The following is a 26364-nucleotide window of genomic DNA, read 5'->3' as shown; positions in this document are numbered from 1 at the left end:
TTATTATCTAGAAAAAACTTACATGCTATTTGTAGGACTTTACTGGGTATGATTGATTGATTGGTCGATCTAGAAAATTAGCCATGTGTTTTGTATGCAGACACGCTTTCACTCATTGAGCGTGACACATATATTGAACAAAAAATAATATCTTTAATAGTCTAATGTATTGTATATGTGTAATATAAAAGGATTATATCTCCACAAGCTATGTTTTAAAAGCCAACACACAACCATTCAACATATTTCCCTCCACCACACAATTTCTTGATTTCATCTAATCATCTTCATATCAATCTTGATCCTTGCTAACCTGCTGCACTTTCTCCTTATTGACCCACAAAAAAAGATCTTATTTTTATACACTTAATCCATGTTTCATCACTAAAGATTAACACCCACTTGGTTTTTTAGCATAAAGTTTAGTTTTTTTTTCAAAAGATCTTATTTTTATACTCTTAAATCCATTTTTAATCACTAAAAGATTAACACCCAGTTGGTCTTTTAGCTTAAAGTTTAGTTTTTTTTCAACCCATAAAAAAAAGATATTATTTTTATACATTTAATCCATGTTTCATCACTAAAGATTAACACCCACCTGGTCTTTTTAGCTTAAAGTTTAGTTTTTTTCAAAAGATCTTATTTTTATTTTTATACACTTAATCCATGTTTCATCACTAAAAGATTAACACCCACTTGGTTTTTTAGCATAAAGTTTAGTTTTTTTTTCAAAAGATCTTATTTTTATACATTTAATCCATGTTTCATCACTAAAAGATTAACACCCACATGGTTTTTTAGCATAAAGTTTAGTTTTTTTCACCATTGATAATCTCCAAGAATCCCCCTTGTTATAATCAAGATTCCCATAGTTGACTTGTTAAGATTATATAATTTAATAAGTGATTACTGATATATCTGTGGGTATTAATAAGATTTGGGGGGTCATTTTGTGGTTTAGATTTAAGCAATGGATTTGAAAGTATTTGATATGAAATCAGTTTTTGTGTCAAATTTGATTGGTCCAAAGGGAATGTTGTCTTTATCCACTTTTAATTTGAAGGCTGGCTCTCTTAAGGTCTCACCATTACTCTGCTCTTATAAAGGTATTATTTTGCTCTGTTTTTTTATAATAATTAACAGTCTTTGAATAAAAATGTTGATCAAGTTGGTTACTTTTTGCATTTCTTTTTCAAGATTTATGGATGGTTATAAACTACAGCTGTTTTTAAGATGGAAAGTTGCATTGGGCATTGCTTATACACTTCAGTTCGGTTATTTCGGTTATAAATATATGGTTAACCGCACCCGAACTGCAAATATCGGTTTTTCAAAAAATAAAAAAAGAATTGCTTTGGTCCGGTTAATTTGGTTTTATGCATTGATACATTTTCTCTTTCTTTTTACAAGAATTAGCAGTCTTTGAATAAAAATATTGATCAAGATGATTACTTTTTCAAGATTTATGGAAGGTTATGAACTAAAGCTGTTTTAATGCTGGAAAATTGTATTGGGCATTGATTATATGCTTCGGTTCGGTTATTTCGGTTATAAGTATACAGTACTGAAAATATTGGTTTTTTCAAAAAATTAGAAAATAAATATTGCTTTGTTTCGGTTTTTTCGGTTATATGCACACTCCTTTTATTGAAACACTTCCCTTGTTTTAAAGGTAATTCACATGAGGCTGCTTGTTGTAAAGATACTTCACAAGATGCTATTGGTTTGGTTGGGAAAGAACCATATGCTGTGGAGACGTATACATATCGATATGATGACTCAAGCGCAAGCCTCGGTGACAGTATTATGTTTAGGCAAAATCGAGTTCTTGATGCATTTGATGATGAGTATGGTGGCATTGTTGTGAATCCGGAGAAACTACCGTCCGATGTTAATGTTTTCGCCTCTATCATTCGATCATCTATTTCACTTTGGAGGAAAAAGGTAAAACAAAATTCATAATATGATATAAACATATTCCCAAAATATACCCTTGTGTCATTGACAATTACAATGTGTTTGTTTATCATAATTGCAGGGTAAAAAGGGAATTTGGCTAAAGTTGCCTGTAGAAAAATGTGATCTTGTACCTATAGCAGTAAGGGTATGTTACTCATCTTGATGATTTAAAAAAAATATGCAAGATTAAAGTGAAATAATTAAAGATTCTGGCTTTTTATATTATAGGAAGGATTTCAGTACCATCACGCGGAAAGAGGATACGTTATGATGACATATTGGATTCCTGATGAACCGTGTATGTTACCTGCTAATGCTTCTCATCAAGTTGGAGTCGGGGGGTTCGTGATGAATGACAAGAATGAGGTATGCATGTCACATGTTTCATTAATGTAATTTGACATGTTAGTTATGAATTTGCACATGTTTAGGAAGAAGTTGTTTTATGCAGGTTCTTGTAGTTCAAGAGAAACATTGTGCACCGGAGTTTGATGGGCTTTGGAAATTACCAACAGGATTCATTCTTGAGGTTTGCATTGTTACAATTTATCTTAAAAGTGTATGCTAGCTTGCTTGTCACATCATATGGTTCGTATGACTTTTTTGCTCTATCATAAAGGCCATATGATGTCATCTGGACTGTAATAAAACGAAAAAGATCATATGGCATGTATGGCTTTTGTTTGTGCTCACATAAGTCATTTCTTTGTTAGTCAAAAAAATCATACGGACCATATGATTTGGCCCTCTTATGATCCGTATGACCTTTATCGCCTTATCATACGGACAAGTATGACCATCAGTTTCCCTCATACCATACGTCCCGTGTAGCATAGCTATACCATATGACACGTCATTGTTATCTGGATAGCACATCAGTGGTGTTTGTATAACTATGGCCTTTTTTGATTTGTTTTCCTTTCGATGTTGACTAGTCAGAGGAGATATTTAGTGGAGCTGTGAGAGAAGTGAAAGAGGAAACAGGGGTAAGAATCCATAAAAATAAAAATAAAAATGGTAACTTTTTTTAGTTTCTCAACTGAAATCTAAGGTTTTTTTTGCTTCATTTCATTTTTCAGATTGATACCGAGTTTTTGGAAGTTATAGCTTTCAGGCACGCGCATAATGTGGCTTTCGAAAAATCCGATTTGTTCTTCATATGCATGCTGAGACCAGTTTCAAGTGAGATCAAGATTGATGATCTTGAAGTTCAAGCAGCCAAGGTAAAAAAAAGGCTAAATATCTTGTCATCTTTTTATATATCATGGCTCGATATTTGACATTTGAACGGTTGCATATGCAGTGGATGGCATTGAGGGAGTTTGTTGAGCAACCATTAATCAAAGGAGACAACATGTTCAAGAAAATAATCGACATGTGCATTGCTAGGATCGGGAAGCGTTACTGTGGATTATCTGTGCATAAAGTCGTCTCTAAGTTTGACAACCGGTTATCTTCATTGTACTATAATGTTGTACTATAATGTTGTTGATGATCAAAGGCTTGGATGTTCTTCCAATGATTCTTGTTCCACTTCATAAACCTCAACATAATTATCCTAAGTCCTAACTGATGTCTTCAATGTATTTATTATGAAGAAGATGCATACAGGTTGCATCTATATGTGTATACTAGAAAAGAGTTTGTGACATGTATATTCAGTCATAAATGTATAGTTGTTTAATACATTACAGATTTATATCTAGCTATACTATAGCCCTAGATATCTTGCAGACTGAATTTCTCAAATTCTTGTAAACAATCTAATAACAAAACAATATTCTATAGCAACGGGAAAATAAAATCCAAAAAGTAAAGTCGCAATATGATCAAAAGGATATCGACATGTGTTGGGTTCGTTGCGAAGACTACTTGTATCTACATATCGACAGACAGCGAGGATCTTATTATGTTGGCTGGACATAAACTAGTATATTATTATGCTGGTTAGTTTTAAAAGAATAAAAAGGTTTCATTAAAAAGATTGTTAGGCAGAGGACTATTCAATAGTTTGGTAAGAGGACTATTTAATTAGCTATTTGCCAAACACTTCTATATATGTGTGAGAAGTCCAATTATAAATTGTATAACCTTACAAGAATATTCTAATAACCATTTTTTATAATTAGAAAATGTTGCAAAAAAATAATAAGTTTGGACATATATAATTTTTTAGTAAATAATCAATTGAGTATTATATGTTTGGAGTTAAAAATATTTGAGTTAAACTATTCATTAAGCTATTAAAATTAATTCAATAATTAAAATTAAAAATCTATAGTTTGGATTAGTTTTTTTGTTTAATTGCACGCAAAACCGAGAGATTGATTTTTACAAAAACATAAGTCAAACCGTTAGTTTTTGTATCAGTTTGGTTATTCCCGTCTAGTTTTCCGATTTTGTATCGGTTTTCTTGGTCTCATGTACAGTTCACACCGAGCCTACATACTGACCCGACCCGACCCGACCCGACCCGATATGAATTTAACGACCTTAATAATAATGATAATAATAGTTTTGTCCCTTTTACAATAATATTGAAAAGGTCAAATACATCAAATCCCATCATTGATAATAATCAACTTACTTTTTGTTACTTCACACCTACGCACGTCTTCAACTTAACTTAATTGTTTTGTTTTGTAAGTCTTGAACCTTAAACCTGCCTTCTTCTTTCTTGATCCATGTAAGTAAGTCTGTTCTGTTCTGTTCTGTTCTGTTCTGTTCTGTCTCAATCATTTATTTCTAATATTATTATTATTATTAAGTTAACTATTTTGTTGTGAATTGATTAGGATAGAATTAAAGTGGGTGTGATAATGTGGTTAATTCCTTGGAAAAAGCAGAATAATAATAATAATAATAATAATAATACAGCAAGTAACCATGCTTTGATGTATCTAAATGTTTATGATCTCACTCCTGTTAATAACTACATGTACTGGTTTGGATTGGGGATTTTTCATTCTGGTATTGAAGGTACACAATTCTTCTGCTATTTATTTATTTATTTATTATTTTCATCTTTTAGGATAATAAGATTTACTCTTAATATTCAAGGTCAAAAACTGTATAATTGAGTCTGTTAATTGTTAAAAGTAAAAGCTTTTAGTGCAATGATTAGTGCATATAAAAAGATTATCCATTTTAGTATTTTTTTTTTAAATTAGCAAAAAAATTAGATATTAGGGCAAATACCACAAAACCCAACTCATGTTTTTTAAATTAGATTTTATTGTAAAAGTCACTTAACAGTTTTTTTGCACATAAAAAACCAACATACTTTCTGTTTTTCTTGTAGAGGTGTAAACGGGCCGAAACCGATCTCAACTAGGCTTGAGCTCTGTTCGTTTTGATTTACGAGAGCTTGAGCTCAGCTCGTTTCAAGCTTGAGCTTGGCTCGTTTCGAGCTATTTTTCTAAAGCTTTGAACTTTGTTCGTTTCGAGCTATTTTTCTAAAGCTTTGAGCTTGGCTTGTTTTGAGCTATTTTTCTAAAGCTTTGAGCTTGGCTCGTTTCGAACTATTTTTCTAAGCTCGAGCTTGGCTCGTTTCAAGTTTTTTTTTCTAAAGCTTGAGCTCAGCTCTTGAGTCGTATTTTCAAGCTTAAGCTTGGCACATGCTCGGTTCCATAAAAAGTTATAAACAAATAATTTTTATTGTTATAAACTAATGTATTTTGTAAAATAATGTCTTCGTTATGCATCGAGTCATAATGAAGAGGTTTTTTTTTTTCAAATATAAACATGTTAAGGGACTTTTATATTAAAAAAATAATGTTAAGGGACTTTTACAGGAGAAGAATATAAAGTATGTTGGTTTTTTATGTGTAAAAATTGTTGGGGAATTATACGAGAATAAACAGAAAGTACATTGGTTTTTATGGTATTTATCCTAGATATTATTGTTATATATATATGACCTATTTTTCATCAGAATAATATATGATATGACAAACAGCACATGGTATGGAATATGCATTTGGAGCCCATGAGTACTCAAGCAGTGGGATTTTTGAGGTGGAACCGAGAAGTTGCCCGGGTTTCGTGTTCAGACGATCTATTCGTCTGGGCAGCACGGATATGTCGTCTACAGAGTTTCGTTCATTTATGGAGCATCTGTCTAACAAATATCATGGTGACACTTATCATTTGATTGCAAAAAACTGTAATCATTTTACCGATGAAGTCTCTTACCGTCTCACTGGAAATCCCATCCCACGATGGGTCAATCGTTTGGCTAAACTAGGTAACAAGTGACCATTTCGTTTTCTCTTTTTTTTGTAAGAATAAATTAATATTGATGTATTGATGTTTTTGACAAGCAGGTTCGTTATGCAACTGTCTACTGTCAGAAAAGATTCAAGTTGGTGCTGTTGGACGCATAACCGAGCATGCAACATATTCTGGTTAGTAATGCCATAATGATGTGTGTGCGCGTGTGGCTGAAATGAGAAACCGTTAAATGAAGCTGTTATTTATTTATTTATCAGGTGACCAAGGATCAGAATCTGGATATTCATCTTTAACAATGCTGAGTGACGATGAGGAGGAGGACAACGATCGTCATGGTCATGATCATGATCATCTGCTGACTGTACGGTCTGCACCGAACATGGATGTTGCATTTCTGCAGGATAACCAGTGAAACTGGTTGCTGCTTAGACAAACAGTCTTGAATTGTATTTATTGTTAAGTGGTGGTTGTGCATATGTGTGTTATTTATGGTATAGGTTATGAATACTGTTAGAATAGAGAGTGGTGAATAGGTTATTTATAAATTTATGACCAATTTTCTTTTATGAAAGTTTTTGTTTGTTGATTGTATATTTCTTGAAGGAAATTTGTTGATTAAGCAGAATATAGGTTATTCACTAGCTTCTCTTTAAACTGATATAGGTTATTTTTACACAGACTACACTTTGATAGGATTATCCAAAGGCATTTTCACTGTAATGATCATTGTACATTGCTAACATCAAGAAATGAAATAATCGAGAATTCCGAGTAACATGCCAGGCCGCTAAAGTAGCTAACCCACGAAATATAAGGCAAATTAAGAACAAAATGGGGGAAGTCTAGGATAAATTCATGGGTTTTTCATCCTGGAAAATGTGGCAATATTTGTGGCAAAGCTTGGACGAAAACGCGAAGGTGGGGGGCTCAAAATTTCCGGACGAAAGCGTTAAAATTTACACTATTGAGCAAAAAAACGGGGCCAACCCGGACCACAACTATACATCACCCCTGGGAACACCACCCCAAATGAGAGGGACCACTCCGTGTGCTCTAATACATGATATGACTCGTGTGATCAACTATACATAGTTATAGGCTTGTATGATCTTATATGACTAGTACTATAATTGCATAAACCGGGTATCTTGTAGAAACCGATTCCGGGTATAGTCGGATACTTGACCGGGTTTTTCAGGTTATTTTTTTGGGTTTTGACCCGGTAAAATTGGAAATGGTTCTGGCGGGTCCGGGTACAGGTCTGGGGAGAAACCCAATACCAGGTTGTATCCGCAGGTCAAGGTAGAAACCAATTCCGGGCAGGTCCGAAACCGGTTATTTTGTGCACCTCTAACAGGTACGAATACATACCGATATAATAATAATAATAATGATAATAATAATAATAATAATAATAATAATAATAATAATAATAATAATAATAATAGAATTTATAGAAATATGGGAGATTATAATAATAGTAAGAAAATGAAAGCTGTTACAGAGAGAATAGAATCCCCAACAAACACCACAACACACCACAGTGATTGATTAATATGATGATGATGAAGAAGAAGAAGAAGAAGAAGAAGACGATAACCATGGATTCATCACCATTGATTAATATGATGATGATGAAGAAGAAGAAGAAGAAGACGATAACCATGGATTCATCACCATCACCATTGCCAATCATCATCATCCTCTTCCTCTGATTTCCTATTTCATCTTTCTCTCTTCCTTTCATTGTACTTCACGGTAATCCAATTATCTATGTATGTATATATATTTGTAATCACTAAATTAGGGTTTTTTTTCACAATTCAACTGCGATATATCAAATTCATAACTGATTTCAAAACAGGTATTCAATGAATAGGTAGCACAATTTGTATTACACACACTTTAATCAATAGTTTGTTGGTTACTTAGTTTTCACCTGGTTTTTAGGAGGAAAGATGAAACTACGAAAGCACATGCACACGATTCATTGATTGATTAATTGATTGTATACCGATAAGGTTTCATGACTTGGATATATTTAGGCCAAATGGCATTAATTCTAGTTTCTAAAAATGGAAGGTAGGGAGTGTACAATCTTTGCAAGCGTCTTCGAGAGCGACTTTTTGTTATGCATTTTTTAAGTCAACAGAATAGAAAATTTTTGATAATTTTTTTTGTTATATTTTTTGAAATCTGTCTATCGTGATCTCATGTTTGTCATGACTTTCTGTTAGCGGCTGCAAATGAAGTGAAGTGAAAATGTAATATAAGAGTAAGTAAAGTAGAGTTAGAGAGTGTGTGGGTTGCCCTTCTTTGAAAAAAGAAACTAATACGTTCGAGGATAAAATCAAAAAATCCTGGAAAAAAAATTGGATGTAACGTAGTTGCAGATATTCCTGAATACTCGTAAACTGCTATCTCTATATTGAACTTTTCACAGATGATCTTATGTGGTTCCATGACAGGTATTGGTGATCAATGTTCAAATAAAGGATTGACACAGTTCACCCAAGAACTCAGCGACATGTCCAAGTCTGAAGGATTTTGCATGTATGCCTCGTTTATTTTTTACGGCTTGATTTTTCTCATCTACATCTGATAATGTCAATAGTCACTATATCATACATGTCATGCTGTTATTAAGGACTTGAACCTTTATTTCTTTCAAATAAATATTTGACCACAAAATCTTTTGAAGTTGCTTTCCATGTACTCAGTATAGTATTGCTTGATTTGGGCTTTCTTACTGGTGCTCCCCGTGTTATGATTTTAAAAGTTATTGTTTTGCTTAACCAATATTTTTTGCACCCTATGTTTTGGTTATTATTTTAGTTCATTTTCAACTTATTAAATAATTGATTCTCATGGTTTCATGTTATTCATGCAATGCTGTAGTGAAATTGGAAATGGAGCATGGGATTCCTGGTTTATGCCCCTGCTAGAACAGGTGGATTTGAGATTATTTTCACTATCAAGTATCGTGTATTTAACTATTTATATAAGCTACCTGCTGAAATCATTTTATTTTTGTATGTTCACAGTCTGAACTTGTTTGTGAGAAGGTGAAGACATCTCTGTGGAAGAAAGATAAATGATTTTCTTTTTCAATCTCCCTTTGATACAATTTCTTTGGCTTACCAGTAAATGTAAATGGCTGCTTCAGGTGAAGAAAATGAAGGAACTCAGTAATGGTTACAACATAGTTGGACTCTCACAGGTGACTATCAAGATCCGCTGTTTCTTCTGATATTCATATTGTCTTTCTGCAACGCATTGCTTATCTAACTGCTCCTATGCATACAGGGCAATGTAATCGGCCGAGGTGTTGAAGAATTTTGTGATGGCGGGCCTCAGGCAAGTACAGCTGTCTCCCCTAGTTTACTGGTCTTTGCATCGTGCATGCTCAAAGTACAGTTGATATGTTTTGTTTTATCTAATGATGCTTTTTGTCCAAGACAGGTTAATAATTTGATATCACTGGGAGGACCTCATGCTGGTACCGCCTCAGTGCCACTTTGTGGTGTAAGTGCTCCCTTCTGATTATATATGGAAGTTAAAAGGAATTCATTTGTTAGTGGCTGAGATCACACTTGTTAGAAATTGAAGTCGCGAGCCTTTTTGTATGATTTTAATGTGTTTAGTATATATTCATGAGTTGCCACAAAATTTAAAACATTCAACTTTCATCAAACATAGGGGAAGGAAAGTTTTCCTGGCTGAATAGATCTAGTGTTTAATCTGAAATGTAAACTGGTTTTGCAGACTGGCATTTTCTGCAGGCTAGCAAATATACTTATCAAGTCAGAGATCTATACTGATTATATACAGGTATGTAGGGATGACCGAAAAACCTGAACCCGACTAGAAAACCGAAACATTCGGGGCGGGTATGTGATCAGGTGTGGGATTAATTATAGAAAAATTTATGGAGTTAGGGTGGGTATGGTATTAGATGATACCTACCCGATTACATGAAACCTGAGGTATGATGTCTTGACCAACATGTTAATTTTGCTAACAATATTTTACTTGTAAATGCACAGGAACACTTGGCTCCTAGTGGCTATCTGAAATTACCAAATGTAAGCCTGCTCTACTTAACTCGCCATATTATCAGCTTCATTGCATGTTTGTTAACAACATAATAGCAAAAAAGTTTCAAAGGATCTGGTATTTGTATATTGTTTCCTTCGAGATGGTGGTTGCTTATGATTAGTATTTGGTTCCAGAATATTGATGGCTATTTACAGCACTGCCGATTTCTCCCGAAGCTTAACAATGAAATTCCAGAAACGAGAAACTCCACTTACAAGAAGAGATTTAGCAGCATAAAAAATCTGGTGCTTATCATGGTACATACTAACAACCAACTTTCAATCAATTAGGAACTAAAGGAGCCACTTTTAGCATTTGATTATTGACCGAACAAAAGGTGGAAACGATCATGATTCTACCATCTCTTAAAATATGATCAAAAGGCTACCTATTTATGGGTCTTATTATTTGAACCTCCCTCTGTTTATATGCGAATGCTTATTATGCCCTGTCTGCTGCAACAGTTTGAGCAGGACACGGTTTTGATACCTAAAGAAACTGCTTGGTTTGGATACTATCCAGATGGAAAGTTCAGCCCGGTTTTGGCTCCACAGGAGGTTAGTTGGTCTTCCCAACATTCACTTAATACTACAATTTAAACCACGTGCGCACCTGGCGTTTGCTTTCAAAGTGACTGTTGTCTCAAGATAATAACTAATAAGTCTCTTTTGTTTCTTTTTAACACAGACCCAACTTTATATCGAAGACTGGATTGGTCTGAGGAAATTGGATGAAGCCGGAAAAGTGAAGTTCATCAACGTGACAGGAAATCATCTCGGGATTTCTGACAGCGACATGAAAAAATATGTTATCCCTTACTTGAAAGATGAAGATGTTAAAGTTGATGATGAGACCCCTATGACGGCTCTGCAAGGATATGATTCGTCTTATACATGGCCACCATCAGTTAAAAGTTTCTTCAGCGATTTTCTTGGGCTTACAGACGTATACTAGTATTTGATATTTGATGTTGACTTGAAAATATGAATCGCCATTGTGGCAGTGTGCCACGTGTAAGTTTACAAATATTTATACTGGAAATATGTTATGCTGTGAACCTAAGGCCACACTTTGGTTGCAAATGTAATCGAAACATTCAAACAGACGAATAGACGATACATATTCTGTGTCAAACTTATACACATGATATCGTATAATTACAAATTTATAAAAAAAGAAAAAAAAACATCAGTATGTTTTCTTAAGTACATGCCAGCAGGAATATTTACACAAACCAGTGATCTTTTTTCTAGTAGAGATGGATGTTTATGCTGACATCATGAGAGGTTTTTGAAGGATATTTGTCCCCCATGGTTACAAGGCTCACACTTGACATCTTGTTGCTGCTGTGCAACAAGCTGGAAAACTTCGCCAAAGTTGCAACTCCAACGCGACAAACTAAACTCACACCTGACCAGATTTGTCCACCGCCACCACACCTTTCATCATCATATTCATATCCATCAAGATCAGCTTTGGCTATCACCACTACCGAGCCATCATCAAATGTGAACACATCTGCTGTTGCTGGATAGAACCTTGGAGATCTATAAATCGTACTGCAACTTTGGCTGCTGTTGCCTGACCAAAAATTGCCTGGAAAATGCATTTTCTTCACTTTCAGATAGTAATATTCCTCTACCGCCTGACGCTGAGCTGATGCCAAAAGAACCCGCGGTCGGATCGACCTCACATACGCATAGGCAGCATCCGGGTGCATATGCCTATGCTGAATCTAATAAACAAAAAAAAAGATTTAATAATGAGGCATGCACATGCGTACACACACACACACACACACATCAACAGATACTCACCAGATAACATATTACAATGGTTGTGCTGCGTCCACGACCGGCTTTACAGTGAACATATGTAGACTGCTTGAGAAGCGTTTTCCCTACATAAGAGAATAAGGTTTAAACAGTTTAAAACTATAGACTAGTCTCGTTTAATCAACAAACAGAAGGTGAAAATAAATAGAGAGAATTCAATTTAAAGATCATATTTACTTACCATGGATGAAATTTACAGCTTCAGATATGTCATCGAGTGATGGAGCAAATAGATAGTCCCTTGTTGGAAGCACTAAATGATCAATATCATAATCCTACGCAAATCAACAGACAATTTATATCAGAAAAGATGGTTAATGATGAATGAGAGCTTAAAAACCCACAAAAAAGGTAAGCCAAACAATATCAAAACAAAGCAGATATTTAGGGATCCACAAACATAAAGAATTTGTTACAGCAAAAACACTTCAGCTGCTAGAAATAGTTCAGGTTTGTTTGTACACACAATACATGCCTGTTTGTGAATTATGCCCGAATGTATGCATATACGCGTAGTCGTAGGTATGTTGTATGGATGTAAAAAGCACACATCATAACTCACAGCAATCACAAATAAAGCAAAAGAATAACAATAAGCCAATAAGAGAAACAAAAAGAGATTACTCTGAATAAAGATGTAGGAACCAAAGTCTCATACGGCTCATTGAGTGTAACCACTCCACCAACACCAAGATCCTTTAGCCGTTTGACATCCGAGGGAAACGGAACCGCACCTAGCAGAAGAAACTGTAAACAACACACACACACACAAAACATCAACACAATATATAAGTCACAGCAAATCACATGTGCTAACAAATATAAAATATAAGAATAAAAACGATACCTCCTCAATCTGATCCCACCACCTAAACTCAGCCTGAAACCTGTTCCTCACAACATTATACAAAAGCGTAGGGTAAAACAACGCACGAGCACCTGCTCCTACCAGAACTCTCTTAGATTCCGATAAACCGATCACACCACCCGACAAACTCTCCTCACCTCCCCCCACCGTCGACTCACCAACACCATTAAAATCTTCAATATACATAATAATTCACTATTTCACACAAAATCACAACATCCACTAGCCAGCCTTCAATTCATTGCATACAGCAACTTCTAAATCTGAAACTGTACCAATTAAAATCCAAATTAACACATTCAACATATTATACATAATAACTAATAATAATTCACCTCAAAACAGTATTAATACGTACGCAATCACATCAAATCACTTGTAAATCGGAAACTATGTAATAAATTTGAAATTAAAACGGTTAAAATCAGAACTATACCTTTAATTTTGACGATCGATTGAGTTTTGCCGCGAGAATTAGGTCAACTTGCGATTAGCAATCAGATAATTAGGCTCAAACGCTTAAACAAGACGAAATTTGAACGATATTAAAAACGTATGAGTGATTATTTATTGGTGAAATTGAATTGAGAGAGAGAGTTGATGGATTGAAGCCCTAATTTCAAGGTTTCGAATACCACTCGCTTCCTTTACCCCTCTTTAAGAAACCATGTGAAGTAATATATAATATTAATACCATGTGAAGTAATATATAATATTAATATTATTATTTTTTTACGGAATAACGAATTTCTTGTATTTTACCGCAACAATCTCTAATTTAAATAGTCTCATTAACTCATTCCGATCAAATTATGCTGTCTTAACTGGTTTCAGAGTTTGACTTAGACATTTATAATAAATACAACTCAATTACAAAGATTTTTGAATAATATACTAATTTACCTTTTTTTTAATAGTAATTGCATTAAAACCAAGCAATAAGCTTGAAGAAAAAACGATACAAACATAAAAACAAATAAATAATAACGCTTAGAACGAGAAAGTTGTAATATTTAAACGTCACTTCTTTCAAGTTAAATATGAAGAATATCTTATTTCTTGCTCTTCAAATTATACGACATGTGATTACAATAACTTACTGTTTCTTCTCTTATTACACAAGTTTAATGCTATTTTGTATTATATTGTCCACATCATTCCATACATCACAACTCATGATATCTATATCTAAGTGACATGTTGTAAGCTGTAAGTTTTTTACTAGACAAGCAACATTTCCGTGTCGCGATCAGCAGATCGATCGAATCAATCAAGATTCTTATCTTAGTTAAAATTATAAGTTAGATATGTGTCAAGGATGATGTATTTATATGGACAGGTGCACTAAACCGTAATGGCTTAACCATAATGTTCAACATATTATAGATGTTTGTGAAAATTAATTATAGATGTTTGTGAAAATTATAAGGATATAGATTAAAGGTTGAAATTGTTATAATGTTATATGATATGTTGGAACTAACTTAACAAATAAAAGTATATCATATAATTGATTTAAAAAGAATGCTAGTCTTAAAAAAAAATAACGATAATAATTTTTGAAATGCTAGAAATAATATAAAAGTGTTATGAATTACCGACACCGACACTATTATTTGTATGACACCATGACTTCACCAACTATATTTTTATATGCACCAATTATATTTCGTTTGTCTCCTTAAATAGTACTTTTGCACAGTAGTTTTTGCATTATAAATAGTATGATTTGAACGAAGGTTGATATCCAGAAGTAACAAATATATCATATTGTTTACTCAGCATATTTCTTAGTTCAGTTATTACTTCGAAAATATTGTTATAATTAGGGCTAATATCATAACACGTTATCAGCACGAGCCACTTATATCCTAACCAAGAAAGGTAATAGACACAAAGGTATCTACATAAGCATCATAAACACTTCTTTAATTATGTACATTAGATATATATCTATGCATATACATATACTAACTAATATACTGAGTAATAGCAATAATGTGTATAAACATTATTATTAAAATTTGATAACTATTCTAACTTTTATTTATATATGCACACTAATATCTCATTTAGAAGTTAGATTTATTTACACTAACAATTCTATTCTTATTATTGTGCATACTAATTATATATATTTTATAAAATAAACTGTATTTAATATCTTATTTATTATCTTACTTTAAAATAATTAATATTATATATTATATATATACACACAAACGGTAATGTTACCGTTATAAACGGTAATATAACCGTTGTAAAAGGTTATAAATTTTCACTATAAATAACCAATCATTAACCCCATTTCATTTACAACAAACATTCTTCTTATTAAATTTATCCAAGATAAAGTTCTCAAAATGATTCACCCGGTTTTACTGTTGGTCACTATAATGCTTATACTACTTCTCATTCTAATTTTTAATCTCCCATCTGAAGATTTCGGCATTTTCTTTTTCTTTTATATGTTTATAGCTCTACCAATGTATTGTATCTCATTGTTGATTGATATATATGGATTCTAATATTTATCTTATTATGTTTAGCAACAAAATGTCAAATATAGCAAAACTCGAATTCCCTGCACTCAACATTTCTGGAGAAAATTATATGTCTTGGACAGCAAATGTCAAAAGACATTTAAAATCTACGGATGTGTTAGACGCAATCCAAGAATACAATGATTGCTCTGACCAGGATAAAGCAAGAGCTGATGTTTTCATCCATAAACATATTGATGAATTACTACAGCATGAGTATTTTAATTATGATAACCCATATATGATATGGGAAGATTTGAAAAGCAGATTCGGTCATCTAAATGAAGTTTTACTTCCTACTTCTAGAGATGAATGGAACAGTCTTAGGTTCCAAGATTTTAAGAGGGTAAATGATTACACCTCTGCTTTATACCGAATTTGTTCAAAGCTAGAATTTTGTGGGTATCCCGTAACAGAGGAAGAAAAGTTAGAGAAAACTTTCTCCACGTTTCATGCATCAAATATAAACTTGCAAACACATTATCGTTTGCAGAATTTTAAGAGATACTCTTATCTAAATGCATTACTCCTTGTAGCAGAGAAAAATAATGAATTATTGATGAAAAATCATCAATCTCGTCCCACGGGTTTATTAGCAATACCAGAAGCACATGTTGCTCACAAAAGTTCTCATAAAAATTCTGATCATAAATGGGAACAAAGTCGAGGACGAGGCCGTGGACGTGGACGTGGTCATTTTGACAAAAGGCATTTTAATGATCGTAAGCATCCATTCAAATGGAACAATAACTCTTACGGTCGTGGTCGTAACCAGAGAGCCAATAATTATCATGTCCCACACAATACCAATTCCAACTACCAAAATAAATGGAATGAAGCTGGTAGGTCCGAAAACAATGGCACTTCATGTTTTAGATGTGGAAGTACAAACCACTGGGCAAAGGCTTGTCGCACAGCTCCACATCTGTGTGAACTGTACCAAGCCTCTCTAAAAGGAAAAGAGAAAGAAGTGAACCATGTTGATAACTTTAATAATATCAATGCTGAGCTGAGCGTTGAAGACTTTGGGGTAGAACTTTGAAACAAAGTTGCTTGACTACTATAATTAGATGCAGTTATTAAGTGTGTTCTCATTATCTTTAATTATGTAGTTCCTCTTTCATGTACTACTTGTGTTTCAATTAAATAAAGTTCTTATTAAAATATCATATGTCTTCGTTATACACTTATTTTTTTTCTTAATATTTTTCAAGATTTAAAATGAAAATCACCGGAGCACAAGATCAAACAAATGAAGAAGATATATGTATAGCGGATAGTGGAGCCACGCATACTATACTTAGATCTAAAAAATATTTTTATAAACTGAAACCAACAAAAGGGATCATCAATACAATATCAGGTCCTACAAACTTGATAGAAGGAGTGGGAAAAGCTAATTTAGCATTACCAAATGGTACAAAGCTCAAAATAGAAAATGCTTTATTTTCCCCAAAATCAACAAGAAATTTGTTGAGTTTCAGAAACATATATCATAATGGATATGATACTCAGTCAAGGACTGTTAGTAATGAAAAATATTTGCATATCATAAGCAAAGATCAAATATTGGAAAAATTGCCAATGCTCCATTCTGGTTTGCATTATACATATATAAATGTGCCTCAAGCACATATGGCAGTCAAAGAAAATTGTTGCGATTCTGGTATCATAAACTTATGGCATGACAGATTAGGCCATCCAGGATCCACAATGATGAAAAGGATCATTGAAAATACACATGGGCATCCACTGAAAGGTCAAAAGATCCACAAAATAGATAAAATGCCTCAATGTACATCTTGTTCTCTTGGAAAATTAATTACAAGGCCTTCGCCATTAAAAGTCGATAAAGAAACACCAATGTTTCTTGAAAGAATTCAAGGTGACATATGTGGACCAATTCATCCACCATGTGGACCATTTAGATACTTCATGGTCTTAATAGACGCATCCAGCAGATGGTCTAATATCTCTTTATTATCGACTCATAATGTTGTTTTTGCAAAATTTCTTGCTCAAATTATCAAATTACGTGCACATTTTCCGGATTATACCATTAAAAGAGTAAGGCTTGATAATGCGGGAGAATTTACATCACATGCTTTTGATGATTATTGCATGTCTGTGGGGATTGTTGTAGAACACCCTGTTGCTCATGTACACACACAAAATGGCTTAGCCGAGTCATTGATCAAATGCCTACAGCTAATAGCTAGACCATTAATAATGAGGACAAAACTCCATGTTTCTATTTGGGGTCATGCAATTATGCATGCTGGATCATTAATCCGCGTAAGACCAAGTGCAAATCATAAATACTCTCCCACACAACTTGTTTATGGAAATGAGCCAAATATCTCTCATCTTAGAATTTTTGGTTGTGCTGTGTATGTTCCTATTGCACCACCACAACGCACAAAAATGGGTCCCCAAAGAAGGTTGGGAATATATGTTAGATATGAAACATCTTCCATCATAAGATACCTTGAACCTTTAACAGATGATGTATTTACAGCACGTTTTGCTGATTGTCATTTTAACGAGACAATGTTCCCGACATTAGGGGGAGAAATGAAAAAGCAAGAAAGAGATATATCATGGTGTGTGTCATCATTGTTACACCTAGACCCAAGATCAAAACAAAGTGAGACAGAGGTTCAAAAAATAATACATCTACAAGAAATTGCAAATCAGTTACCTGATGCATTTACTGATATAAACAGGGTCACTAAATCTCATATACCAGCTGCTAATGCTCCAGCTCGAGTTGAGATTCCAAGCAAGCAAAACCATAATAATGCACCTCATGAATCTCAAAAACGTTTAAAACGTGGAAGGCCAATCGGTTCAAAAGATAAAAATCCTCGAAAAAGAAAGGGTTCTGAGAAGGATACTGACCCTAAGGAAGGAATGATTGACAAAACCTTCCCTCAGGAAAGAATAAATGATATAATATTTCCTCAGGAAGAAATAAATAATTCCAATAAAGAATTGTCAATAAACTATGGTAAATCACATATAATGTGGGATCGAGATGAAATGGAAAATATTGATGATATATTTTCTTATTCTGTGGCAAGTGATATCATGGAAGAAAATGATGACCCTGAACCAAAATCTGTAGATGATTGTAAAAATCGACAAGATTGGAACAAATGGAAAGATGCTATGCAAGCTGAATTAAACTCACTAAACAATCGAAAGGTTTTTGGACCTATTGTCATTACACCAAAGTCAATGAAACCTGTAGGATATAAATGGGTTTTTGTGAGAAAACGAAATGAGAAAAATGAAGTTACAAGATATAAAGCAAGACTTGTAGCTCAAGGTTTTTCTCAGAGGCCAGGAATTGACTATGAAGAAACGTATTCTCCTGTCATGGATGCTATTACGTTTAGATATTTAATCAGCTTAGCAGTCTCTAAAAATTTAGAGATGCGCCTTATGGATGTTGTCACAGCTTACTTGTATGGATCACTAGATAGTGACATCTATATGAAAATTCCCGAAGGATTTAAACTCCCCGATGCAATAAGCTCAAAGCCTAAGGAAATGTATTCCATCAAATTACAAAGATCCTTGTATGGACTGAAACAATCTGGAAGGATGTGGTACAATCGTTTGAGTGATTATTTGATAGGCAAAGGATACACAAATAATCTTATTTGTCCATGTGTCTTCATCAAGAAGACAACATCAGGATATGTGATCATAGCTGTGTATGTTGACGATCTAAATTTAATTGGGACACAAAAAGAAATTAATGAAGCAATTGCTCTTTTAAAGAAAGAATTCGAAATGAAAGATCTTGGAAAAACCAAATATTGTCTTGGTTTACAAATTGAGCATATGCATAATGGGATACTTGTGCATCAGTCAACTTATACTGAGAAACTCTTAAAACGTTTCAATATGGACAAAGCAAATCCTTTAAGCACACCGATGGTTGTTAGATCACTCAATGTTGACAATGATCAATTTCGTCCTTGCGAAGATAATGAAGAGATTCTTGGTCCCGAAGTACCATACCTCAGTGCAATTGGAGCACTTATGTATCTTACTAACTGTACAAGACCTGACATTTCTTTTGCAGTTAATTTATTGGCAAGATTCAGTTCATCCCCTACTAAAAGACATTGGAATGGCATTAAACATATTTTTCGGTATTTAAAAGGAACTGTTGATTTAGGTTTATTTTATCCTAACGATTCAAAAGAAGGGTTAGTTGGTTATGCAGATGCAGGTTATTTATCTGATCCCCATAAAGCAAAATCTCAAACTGGATATGTATTTAAGAATGGAGGAACTGCGATTTCATGGCGTTCTCAGAAACAAACACTCATTGCAACATCTTCAAATCATGCTGAAGTCATTGCATTGCATGAAGCTTCAAGAGAATGTGTATGGTTAAGATCTATGTCACGACACATATTGATTTCTTGTGGACTAGAGAAAGATCGAATTCCAACTCCTATCTATGAAGATAATGCAGCTTGTGTCTCGCAAATGAAGGAAGGATATATCAAAAGTGACAGAACAAAGCATATACCACCAAGATACTTTGAGTATACTCAAGACCTTATTAAAGACAATCAGGTTGAAATGAGATATGTCCAGTCCAGCAACAACTCAGCTGATCTTTTCACAAAAGCACTTCCCACAGCAACATTCAGGAAACATGTTCGTGATATTGGCATGCGCCATGTACGAACAATGTAACGACCTGCAATTTGAGGGGAAGCTATATACTGCACTCTTTTTCCCTTAGCTAAAGTTTTTTTCCCATTGGGTTTTCCTTTAGCAAGGTTTTTAATGAGGCAGTACTTCAAGACCCCGACGTTTTGAAATGGTGTCATCCAATGGGGAGTGTTATGAATTACCGACACCGACACTATTATTTGTATGACACCATGACTTCACCAACTATATTTTTATATGCACCAATTATATTTCGTTTGTCTCCTTAAATAGTACTTTTGCACAGTAGTTTTTGCATTATAAATAGAATGATTTGAACGAAGGTTGATATCCAGAAGTAACAAAGATATCATATTGTTTACTCAGCATATTTCTTAGTTCAGTTATTACTTCGAAAATATTGTTATAATTAGTGCTAATATCATAACAAAAAGAGATTATTCAACATTGGAATTGCCTAGAAAGATGTGAGGAGTAGATGGATGATAACTGGAATAAAGAGGATGTGTCAAGTGTGAAGAAAAGTATACCCACCCAATGACCAAAGTTGTAAGCTCGTTTAATTAATTAATTAATTTACTTTTTTCATTTATAGATACAAAAGCTAACGTTGGCATCACTAAACAAGCAACCTACTTGCCACTTACACTTTGCTCAAAAGTCAAAACTATATATTTGCTAACTAGAGCCAAGCACATAACCAAAGAATCAAATAAATCGCCATCGAAAGCTATCAAAATTAAAATTAGAACGTTAAGGTAATAAATTAAAAAATATAAAATGCTTAAATAACATGAATAAATGTTAAAAAAAAAAAACTTTCAGAAACAACATACACAAACAAACATGAATAATGTTTACGAACACAATCGATCGGACAGGGTTGTGTTCATGTTTGTTCGCTTAACTAATCAAACGAAATTTCATGTTCATTTTGTTCTTTCATTAAACGAACTTTCCGTCCAACGGTTCACTAGACGTTTGATTCAGCCAGTATAATAAACCCCCTTGAACACAAATTAAACTTTAAAATAAAAAAAAATACATATTCTTGAGTCCAAATAATATCCATCCTCATAAAAATGGCTGAATGTTTGACACTTCCGGTGATAGATCTTTCATCACCAGATCGCATCTCCACCGCTAATTCTATCCGCCAGGTCTGGTCTTATTATTATTATTATTATTATTATTATTATTATTATTATTATTTTGACCTTTAACTATCTGCATATATTCATTATCTGATTATTCAATTGGCAAGCGTCCATCAATCATACTCTAGTAGTAGGTTTATTTATAAAATTTGATATCATTAGTAAGTTACAACTCATCAGTGATATGGTAAGTTGCTACTAACTTGTAGTAGTGGTAACTCTGAGCAGTAACAATTCAGTTTTCACTCATCACTTTCCACTTATAATAACTATCTAGCTCCGTCTCTCAGAATCCTTAAAAATCCGAGGCCGAGTAAAAAAATGGGATCCTAAAATAGTAAAATATGATTTAAAAATAAAAGATATCTTATTCCAATATCACTTATTTAATTTGCATCGAAACAGAAGTCAAGCAGGCAATAAGCTGCGCCACTAAATACATTTTGGAGTCGTAACATTACTATGCATAGCCCGTTAAATACGCTTATTTTGGTATTTTCTTAATGTCCATAGGCCTGCATAGACTATGGCTTCTTTTACCTCATCAATCATGGAGTAGAGGAACAACTCTTACAAAATGTGTTTAACGAAAGTAAAAAGTTTTTTTCGCTTCCACTCGAAGAGAAGATGAAACTGGACCGCAATGATCACGTCGGCTTTTCTCCAGTTTATGCTGAAAACCTTGATTCTTCCACCATTTCCAAAGGTGACCATTGGTTATGCACGAAACATCGAAAATGTAACTTGTTAGCATTTAGCAATGGCATAATGAGCATATTGTTGTCAAATTCAATAACAGGTGATTTAAAAGAAACGTTTCATATCGGCCCGGTGGAAGGCCACGAGGACCATGTAAATAAATGGCCTTCAAAAGGTAATATTACCATTGCTTATTATTATGGCTATCTGCATATCATATTATCTTCGCGGGATTGCAGAAATGTTACCTTCTTGGAGATTAATAATGGAGGACTACTACCGAAAAATGTTGTAAGTGTTGCTTGTTTTTAGTTAGTTATGTGTTTGCTTGAATACTTATGCTGAACAACAGGTCGGTTGGGAAGCGGTTGAGCTCTTTGATTGCAACGGCTTTGAATTTGGAGGATGACTTCTTTGAGAAAGAAGGCGGCTTAGATAAACCATTTGCTGTTCTACGACTATTGCACTATCCAGGTAATTTCTCCATCTTTTTTTAATAATCTGTTTATTAATATTTAGGCACAAGATTAAATCAGATTCAGGTGAAATGGGAGCTTCTGATGAGGTTGTATACGGCGCTTCTGCACACTCTGATTTCGGAATGATCACTCTTCTGGCAACAGATTCTGTTCCTGGTCTCCAGGCAATTTAACATAACTTTATTGATCATTATAAGCCGTGTTTGTTCTATTTCTGATTTAATTTATATATATATATATACATTATGGATTTACAGGTCTGCAGGGAAAAGAATCAGCAGCCACGGATATGGGAGGATGTTAGTTACGTGAAGGGGTGAGTTTCTGTACCCAGGGCTGCATAACGAGCGAGTTGAGCCAGCTTCAGCTTGAGCTTAGGCTTGAAGTTAAACGAGCCAACTCGGCTAGGCTTGGCTCGAAAACTCTTAAAGAGCTGAAATATCTATTACATAAGTTCCATCTGTTTTATACAAATAAGGGGAGTTAAGATTATTTGACTAATAATCCAGCATTAAATTTTAGTCTCGTGCGTGGTTAAAGTATTTCATTATATTGTGGTGGTGCAGGGCCTTTATTATTAATCTCGGGGACCTAATGGAGAGATGGACTAATTGTTTGTTTAGGTGAAATACTCTATTTAAGTATTTATGGATGTGTAGTCATGTAACATTCCCATATTAAACAAAATGAAGTATAAGTTTTTCTGTCTATCTTATGCAGATCAACGTTACACCGAGTTATGCTATCTGGGAAAGAACGATATTCTGTAATTACTTCCATTTTTTATTTATGCATATATATTTTTTTCAGAACAGCCTGTAATTGCTTCCTAATCAACCAATTACACCTTATTTACATCTGCTTATGTAACCAAATGTTTTTACAGAACATAAGTAACAGACGGGCTTTTTTTTTGGTAACTTTAAACGAACTCATTATATGATATGCAGATAGCGTTCTTTTTTGAACCTGACCCGGATGCTGTCGTGGAGTGCTTGAAAAGCTGCTGCAGTGACTCGAATCCTCCACGGTACATACGTGGGGTGTGTTATTTTTTATGTGCTAATATCAATTTCTTGAAACATAAAGGTTTTGTTGGTTTGCAGGTTTCCTCCTATTCGCAGTGGCGACCACATCAGGGAGCGTGTCAATGCTGCATATTCCTCAAAGGGTGTATAATTAAGATAATTCCAACATTTATGAGTATTTTCTTTTATGTATTTAGTAGTTAATTTCCACCCTTTATGGTTGTTCTTAAGGATTATCTTTATTTTAGTAGTGGTACTTTTAAACCTTTTGTAATTACAAAATACCAAATATAATATTGTTGTAGTTGAAATATCCTTATTAAAACTACAATAATCTATGTGTGGGTGATTATATAGTTGTGCCATGTGATGTCTTTAAACCGATGTTTTTACATAAACAACACGGTTGTAGGCCTGTAATGATACTTGCATAGTCGTGCACTCATTTAATACTATACTTCGAAATGAAGTCATGTAGCATGCTACATGACTTCAGACGACACATCTATGTCGTTTCCCAAGTTTTTGATAAAAAGGTTTTATCAAATGAAAATGCTGCAAGATTAAGCAAAAAACTCTTTTAGGAGTAAAAGAAAATATAATCCACAGGTGTTCCTTTGAGCAGAGGAAGAACACTAAGCTCGAGAAAGGCGATTGGCGAGTGATATCTAAAAACTATGTCATTTCAAGAACACCAACCCAAGTCGCTAGCCACGCCCACAAATATTTCATCAAACAATGCAATATGTCAAGGCAAAAGAGACAGTGTAGCCTTAGCGATGAGTAACAAAACAAGCCGAAAAGCATAAACCAACTTGTTTACAAACAAAGTGTGCTACATTATACAACAATGAGACATGAATTACAAACAAAGGTTGAAACCAAATTCTAGGAAATTGACATTTATTATTCAATCTTTAGTACTTGTACTTATTAAGGTGTTTCTCCTTCATATGAACTCAATGCCTTAATAATATATTCATACACCTTAATCCCCTCCAAAAACACTTCATCCTTCAAAAACTCATTATGATCATGCAACAAAATCGGCGTATTCTTCATAGGAGAAAAACCAAGTGACGGAATACCACGCACCCGCATATACCTAGCATCCGTAGTCGACGACAATATCTCCGGTTTCGAAAGCTTCCCACCGCTTGCTTCAACAGCCTGTTTAAACACCATCCACCACGGATTCGACTCATTCGTAGCAGTCATCAACGGCCGACCCATAAAATCCCTCAACGGTCCCTTCTCAACGATATGAAAACTCATATTCCTCACCGCTGGCGCCCACTCTTCCGCTATCCGTTTCTTCAACAACTCCGGATCAACAGTCGGTGGCAACCGAACGTCATACCCCGCCTCCGCCTCAGACGGCTGCATATTCATCACAAACTTCCCCTCACTCCCCGGAACCGGAATCCCCGCTTTCAAATAAACCGGATTCGCCGACACGACCTCCGAGTTCGCCAACACACCCGCTTTAACCAAATCAAACTGTTGCTCCCTAAACCTAGCCACAACTTCACCACTCTTCATCAAATTCTCCATAGCACTATTATCAAACATCCTAGACCCGTGCCCGGGCTGCCCCGTCGCCTTGATCACAACATTCCAAGGCGACCGATCAGCATAAAACACCCGATACACCCCATTCGTCGACGCCTGCCCCTCGTCTAGAAAAAACCCCACATTCAATTTTTTAAACTCGTCCGACTCGACAAACTTCGCCATCCCATCCAACCCGCCTATTTCCTCATCGGGTACATAACATATATGCACATTCCTAACCGGTTTAAACCCGGGGTCCTTAACAATTATGTTCCTAATAGCTTCTAAATATTGTATAGCAATGCATTTATCATCCTGTGCGCCACGGGCGAATATCCGCCCGTCTTCGGCTTTAAAAGCCGAAAACGGGGGGTGTGACCACTTGGCGGGCTCGGCGGGGACCGAGTCCAAGTGGGAGTTAAAGAGAATGGATTTAAGGTTAGGGTTGGAGCCAGGGAGAGTGACAAGGAGTAAGGGTTTGTTGGGGGTTGTTAAGTACAAGGTTTTGGTAACAAGGTTTGGGATGGAAGTGGTTAAGGTTTTAAGGAAGTCAACTGCTGTTTGGTAGTTGGGGTTTGGGTGGGCTGTGTTGATTTGAAGGTATAGTTGGAAGTGACTGATGGGGTCTGCTGGTGGTGTTGATGAGAATGAGATAGCTGGTAATATGATGAGGATGAGGATTGACCAGATTGGATTGACCATGGTGGGAGCTTGGATGGAGAAGATGAAGAGTTGATAATACAGTAGTGAGTACTTGCAAACATAAATTATTGGAATCTAAAACGAATCTGATCTGAATCATCATCATCATTATCTACTCAGTATATCCCACCAATAGCAAAGCTATGGTAGGGTCTGAGGAGGGTAAGATGTAGACAACCTTACCTCAACCCCATAGGGATAGAGAGGCTGCTTCCGGTGAGACCCCCGGCTCGATAGTAGTTTTGCATCAAGCCTTGGACATAAGATACATAAGACACAATCATCGGGACACCGGCTGATTGGTACATGTACCGTTGTCTTTCGGCTATCAACGCCACCACATGATGCCTGATTAACCTTCCGCCACTTTTAACGTTATTTTCACGAGATTAGTAAAATAACGTCAAAATTAGTGCAATTTTACTTTTGCCCACCCAAGGGTTCACACATATATACATTATATGTGCGCACCGCAAGCAGGGCGTACGAATCTGATCTGAAACCAAAC

At 34.7% G+C, this 26364-nt stretch overlaps 5 protein-coding genes and 1 pseudogene across 7 annotated transcripts; 4 read left to right on the top strand and 2 right to left on the bottom strand.

Annotated features, from left to right (window-relative positions):
• The first annotated feature begins 390 nt into the window (after positions 1 to 390).
• Positions 391 to 3442, top strand: LOC143625430 (nudix hydrolase 8-like). Of its 2 annotated transcripts, none has more exons than XM_077095758.1 (9): positions 391 to 601; positions 802 to 1106; positions 1703 to 1944; positions 2039 to 2104; positions 2188 to 2325; positions 2411 to 2488; positions 2895 to 2945; positions 3039 to 3182; positions 3263 to 3442. In XM_077095758.1, the coding sequence occupies exons 2-9, from the start codon at positions 971 to 973 to the stop codon at positions 3440 to 3442; spliced, it is 1035 nt and encodes a 344-aa protein (XP_076951873.1). In that variant the 5' UTR covers positions 391 to 601; positions 802 to 970. The 2 variants fall into 2 exon arrangements, with proteins under 2 accessions (XP_076951873.1, XP_076951872.1); XM_077095757.1 differs by having other exon boundaries at positions 1673 to 1944.
• Positions 3443 to 4761: 1319 nt separating this feature from the next.
• Positions 4762 to 6803, top strand: LOC143625431 (deSI-like protein At4g17486). Its single transcript, XM_077095759.1, has 4 exons — positions 4762 to 4938; positions 5918 to 6205; positions 6285 to 6365; positions 6450 to 6803. The coding sequence occupies exons 1-4, from the start codon at positions 4779 to 4781 to the stop codon at positions 6602 to 6604; spliced, it is 684 nt and encodes a 227-aa protein (XP_076951874.1). The 5' UTR covers positions 4762 to 4778; the 3' UTR covers positions 6605 to 6803.
• A 1009-nt stretch (positions 6804 to 7812) lies between these two features.
• On the top strand, positions 7813 to 11393 carry LOC143625429 (uncharacterized). 2 transcript variants are annotated; one of them, XM_077095756.1, is made up of 12 exons: positions 7813 to 7950; positions 8661 to 8745; positions 9091 to 9142; positions 9237 to 9257; positions 9359 to 9412; positions 9499 to 9549; positions 9655 to 9717; positions 9958 to 10023; positions 10239 to 10277; positions 10425 to 10547; positions 10755 to 10847; positions 10978 to 11393. In XM_077095756.1, exons 2-12 carry the CDS (start codon positions 8720 to 8722, stop codon positions 11242 to 11244), a joined length of 855 nt encoding a protein of 284 aa, XP_076951871.1. In that variant the 5' UTR covers positions 7813 to 7950; positions 8661 to 8719; the 3' UTR covers positions 11245 to 11393. The 2 variants fall into 2 exon arrangements, with proteins under 2 accessions (XP_076951871.1, XP_076951870.1); XM_077095755.1 differs by lacking the exon at positions 7813 to 7950 and having other exon boundaries at positions 8654 to 8745.
• Positions 11394 to 11465: 72 nt separating this feature from the next.
• On the bottom strand, positions 11466 to 13510 carry LOC143625428 (phosphatidylglycerophosphate phosphatase PTPMT2-like). The gene is made up of 6 exons (XM_077095754.1): positions 13430 to 13510; positions 12973 to 13262; positions 12750 to 12872; positions 12307 to 12400; positions 12108 to 12190; positions 11466 to 12025 (listed from the first exon to the last, which is right to left on the bottom strand). Exons 2-6 carry the CDS (start codon positions 13177 to 13179, stop codon positions 11540 to 11542), a joined length of 993 nt encoding a protein of 330 aa, XP_076951869.1. The 5' UTR covers positions 13180 to 13262; positions 13430 to 13510; the 3' UTR covers positions 11466 to 11539.
• A 7774-nt stretch (positions 13511 to 21284) lies between these two features.
• On the top strand, positions 21285 to 24542 carry LOC143625508 (kihadalactone A synthase LFS-like). The gene is made up of 12 exons (XM_077095825.1): positions 21285 to 21397; positions 21908 to 22100; positions 22194 to 22268; positions 22333 to 22384; positions 22446 to 22567; positions 22636 to 22736; positions 22830 to 22888; positions 23139 to 23195; positions 23293 to 23338; positions 23523 to 23602; positions 23679 to 23901; positions 24432 to 24542. Exons 1-11 carry the CDS (start codon positions 21320 to 21322, stop codon positions 23749 to 23751), a joined length of 936 nt encoding a protein of 311 aa, XP_076951940.1. The 5' UTR covers positions 21285 to 21319; the 3' UTR covers positions 23752 to 23901; positions 24432 to 24542.
• Positions 24434 to 25878, bottom strand: LOC143625507 (uncharacterized; annotated as a pseudogene).
• Between the last annotated feature and the right edge of the window lie 486 nt (positions 25879 to 26364).

This window comes from Bidens hawaiensis, unplaced genomic scaffold (assembly GCF_021521415.1).
Source record: "Bidens hawaiensis isolate Kalapana, Puna unplaced genomic scaffold, B.hawaiensis_p1.1 tig00004105_1, whole genome shotgun sequence".
Taxonomy (NCBI): Eukaryota; Viridiplantae; Streptophyta; class Magnoliopsida; order Asterales; family Asteraceae; genus Bidens; species Bidens hawaiensis.
The sequence above is the reverse complement of the archived record's forward strand: the minus strand, read 5'-3'. Positions and strand labels throughout refer to the sequence as shown.

What these genes read in the sequence shown, in the direction of transcription:
- LOC143625430 (XM_077095757.1), top strand. Translation starts at nt 971, where the DNA reads ATGGATTTGAAAGTATTTGATATGAAATCAGTTTTTGTGTCAAATTTG. An exon ending in TTTCACTTTGGAGGAAAAAG is followed by an intron (nt 1,945 to 2,038) that starts GTAAAACAAAAT and finishes TCATAATTGCAG; the next exon opens with GGTAAAAAGGGAATTTGGCT. An exon ending in TTGTACCTATAGCAGTAAGG is followed by an intron (nt 2,105 to 2,187) that starts GTATGTTACTCA and finishes TTTATATTATAG; the next exon opens with GAAGGATTTCAGTACCATCA.
- LOC143625431 (XM_077095759.1), top strand. Translation starts at nt 4,779, where the DNA reads ATGTGGTTAATTCCTTGGAAAAAGCAGAATAATAATAATAATAATAAT. An exon ending in CAATCGTTTGGCTAAACTAG is followed by an intron (nt 6,206 to 6,284) that starts GTAACAAGTGAC and finishes TTTGACAAGCAG; the next exon opens with GTTCGTTATGCAACTGTCTA. An exon ending in CGAGCATGCAACATATTCTG is followed by an intron (nt 6,366 to 6,449) that starts GTTAGTAATGCC and finishes TTTATTTATCAG; the next exon opens with GTGACCAAGGATCAGAATCT.
- LOC143625429 (XM_077095755.1), top strand. Translation starts at nt 8,654, where the DNA reads ATGACAGGTATTGGTGATCAATGTTCAAATAAAGGATTGACACAGTTC. An exon ending in AAGTCTGAAGGATTTTGCAT is followed by an intron (nt 8,746 to 9,090) that starts GTATGCCTCGTT and finishes GCAATGCTGTAG; the next exon opens with TGAAATTGGAAATGGAGCAT. An exon ending in CGGTTTTGGCTCCACAGGAG is followed by an intron (nt 10,848 to 10,977) that starts GTTAGTTGGTCT and finishes TTTTTAACACAG; the next exon opens with ACCCAACTTTATATCGAAGA.
- LOC143625428 (XM_077095754.1), bottom strand. Translation starts at nt 13,179, where the DNA reads ATGTATATTGAAGATTTTAATGGTGTTGGTGAGTCGACGGTGGGGGGA. An exon ending in AGCTGTAAATTTCATCCATG is followed by an intron (nt 12,191 to 12,306) that starts GTAAGTAAATAT and finishes TCTCTTATGTAG; the next exon opens with GGAAAACGCTTCTCAAGCAG. An exon ending in CCATTGTAATATGTTATCTG is followed by an intron (nt 12,026 to 12,107) that starts GTGAGTATCTGT and finishes TTTGTTTATTAG; the next exon opens with ATTCAGCATAGGCATATGCA.
- LOC143625508 (XM_077095825.1), top strand. Translation starts at nt 21,320, where the DNA reads ATGGCTGAATGTTTGACACTTCCGGTGATAGATCTTTCATCACCAGAT. An exon ending in TGGACTAATTGTTTGTTTAG is followed by an intron (nt 23,196 to 23,292) that starts GTGAAATACTCT and finishes TATCTTATGCAG; the next exon opens with ATCAACGTTACACCGAGTTA. An exon ending in CTGGGAAAGAACGATATTCT is followed by an intron (nt 23,339 to 23,522) that starts GTAATTACTTCC and finishes TATGATATGCAG; the next exon opens with ATAGCGTTCTTTTTTGAACC.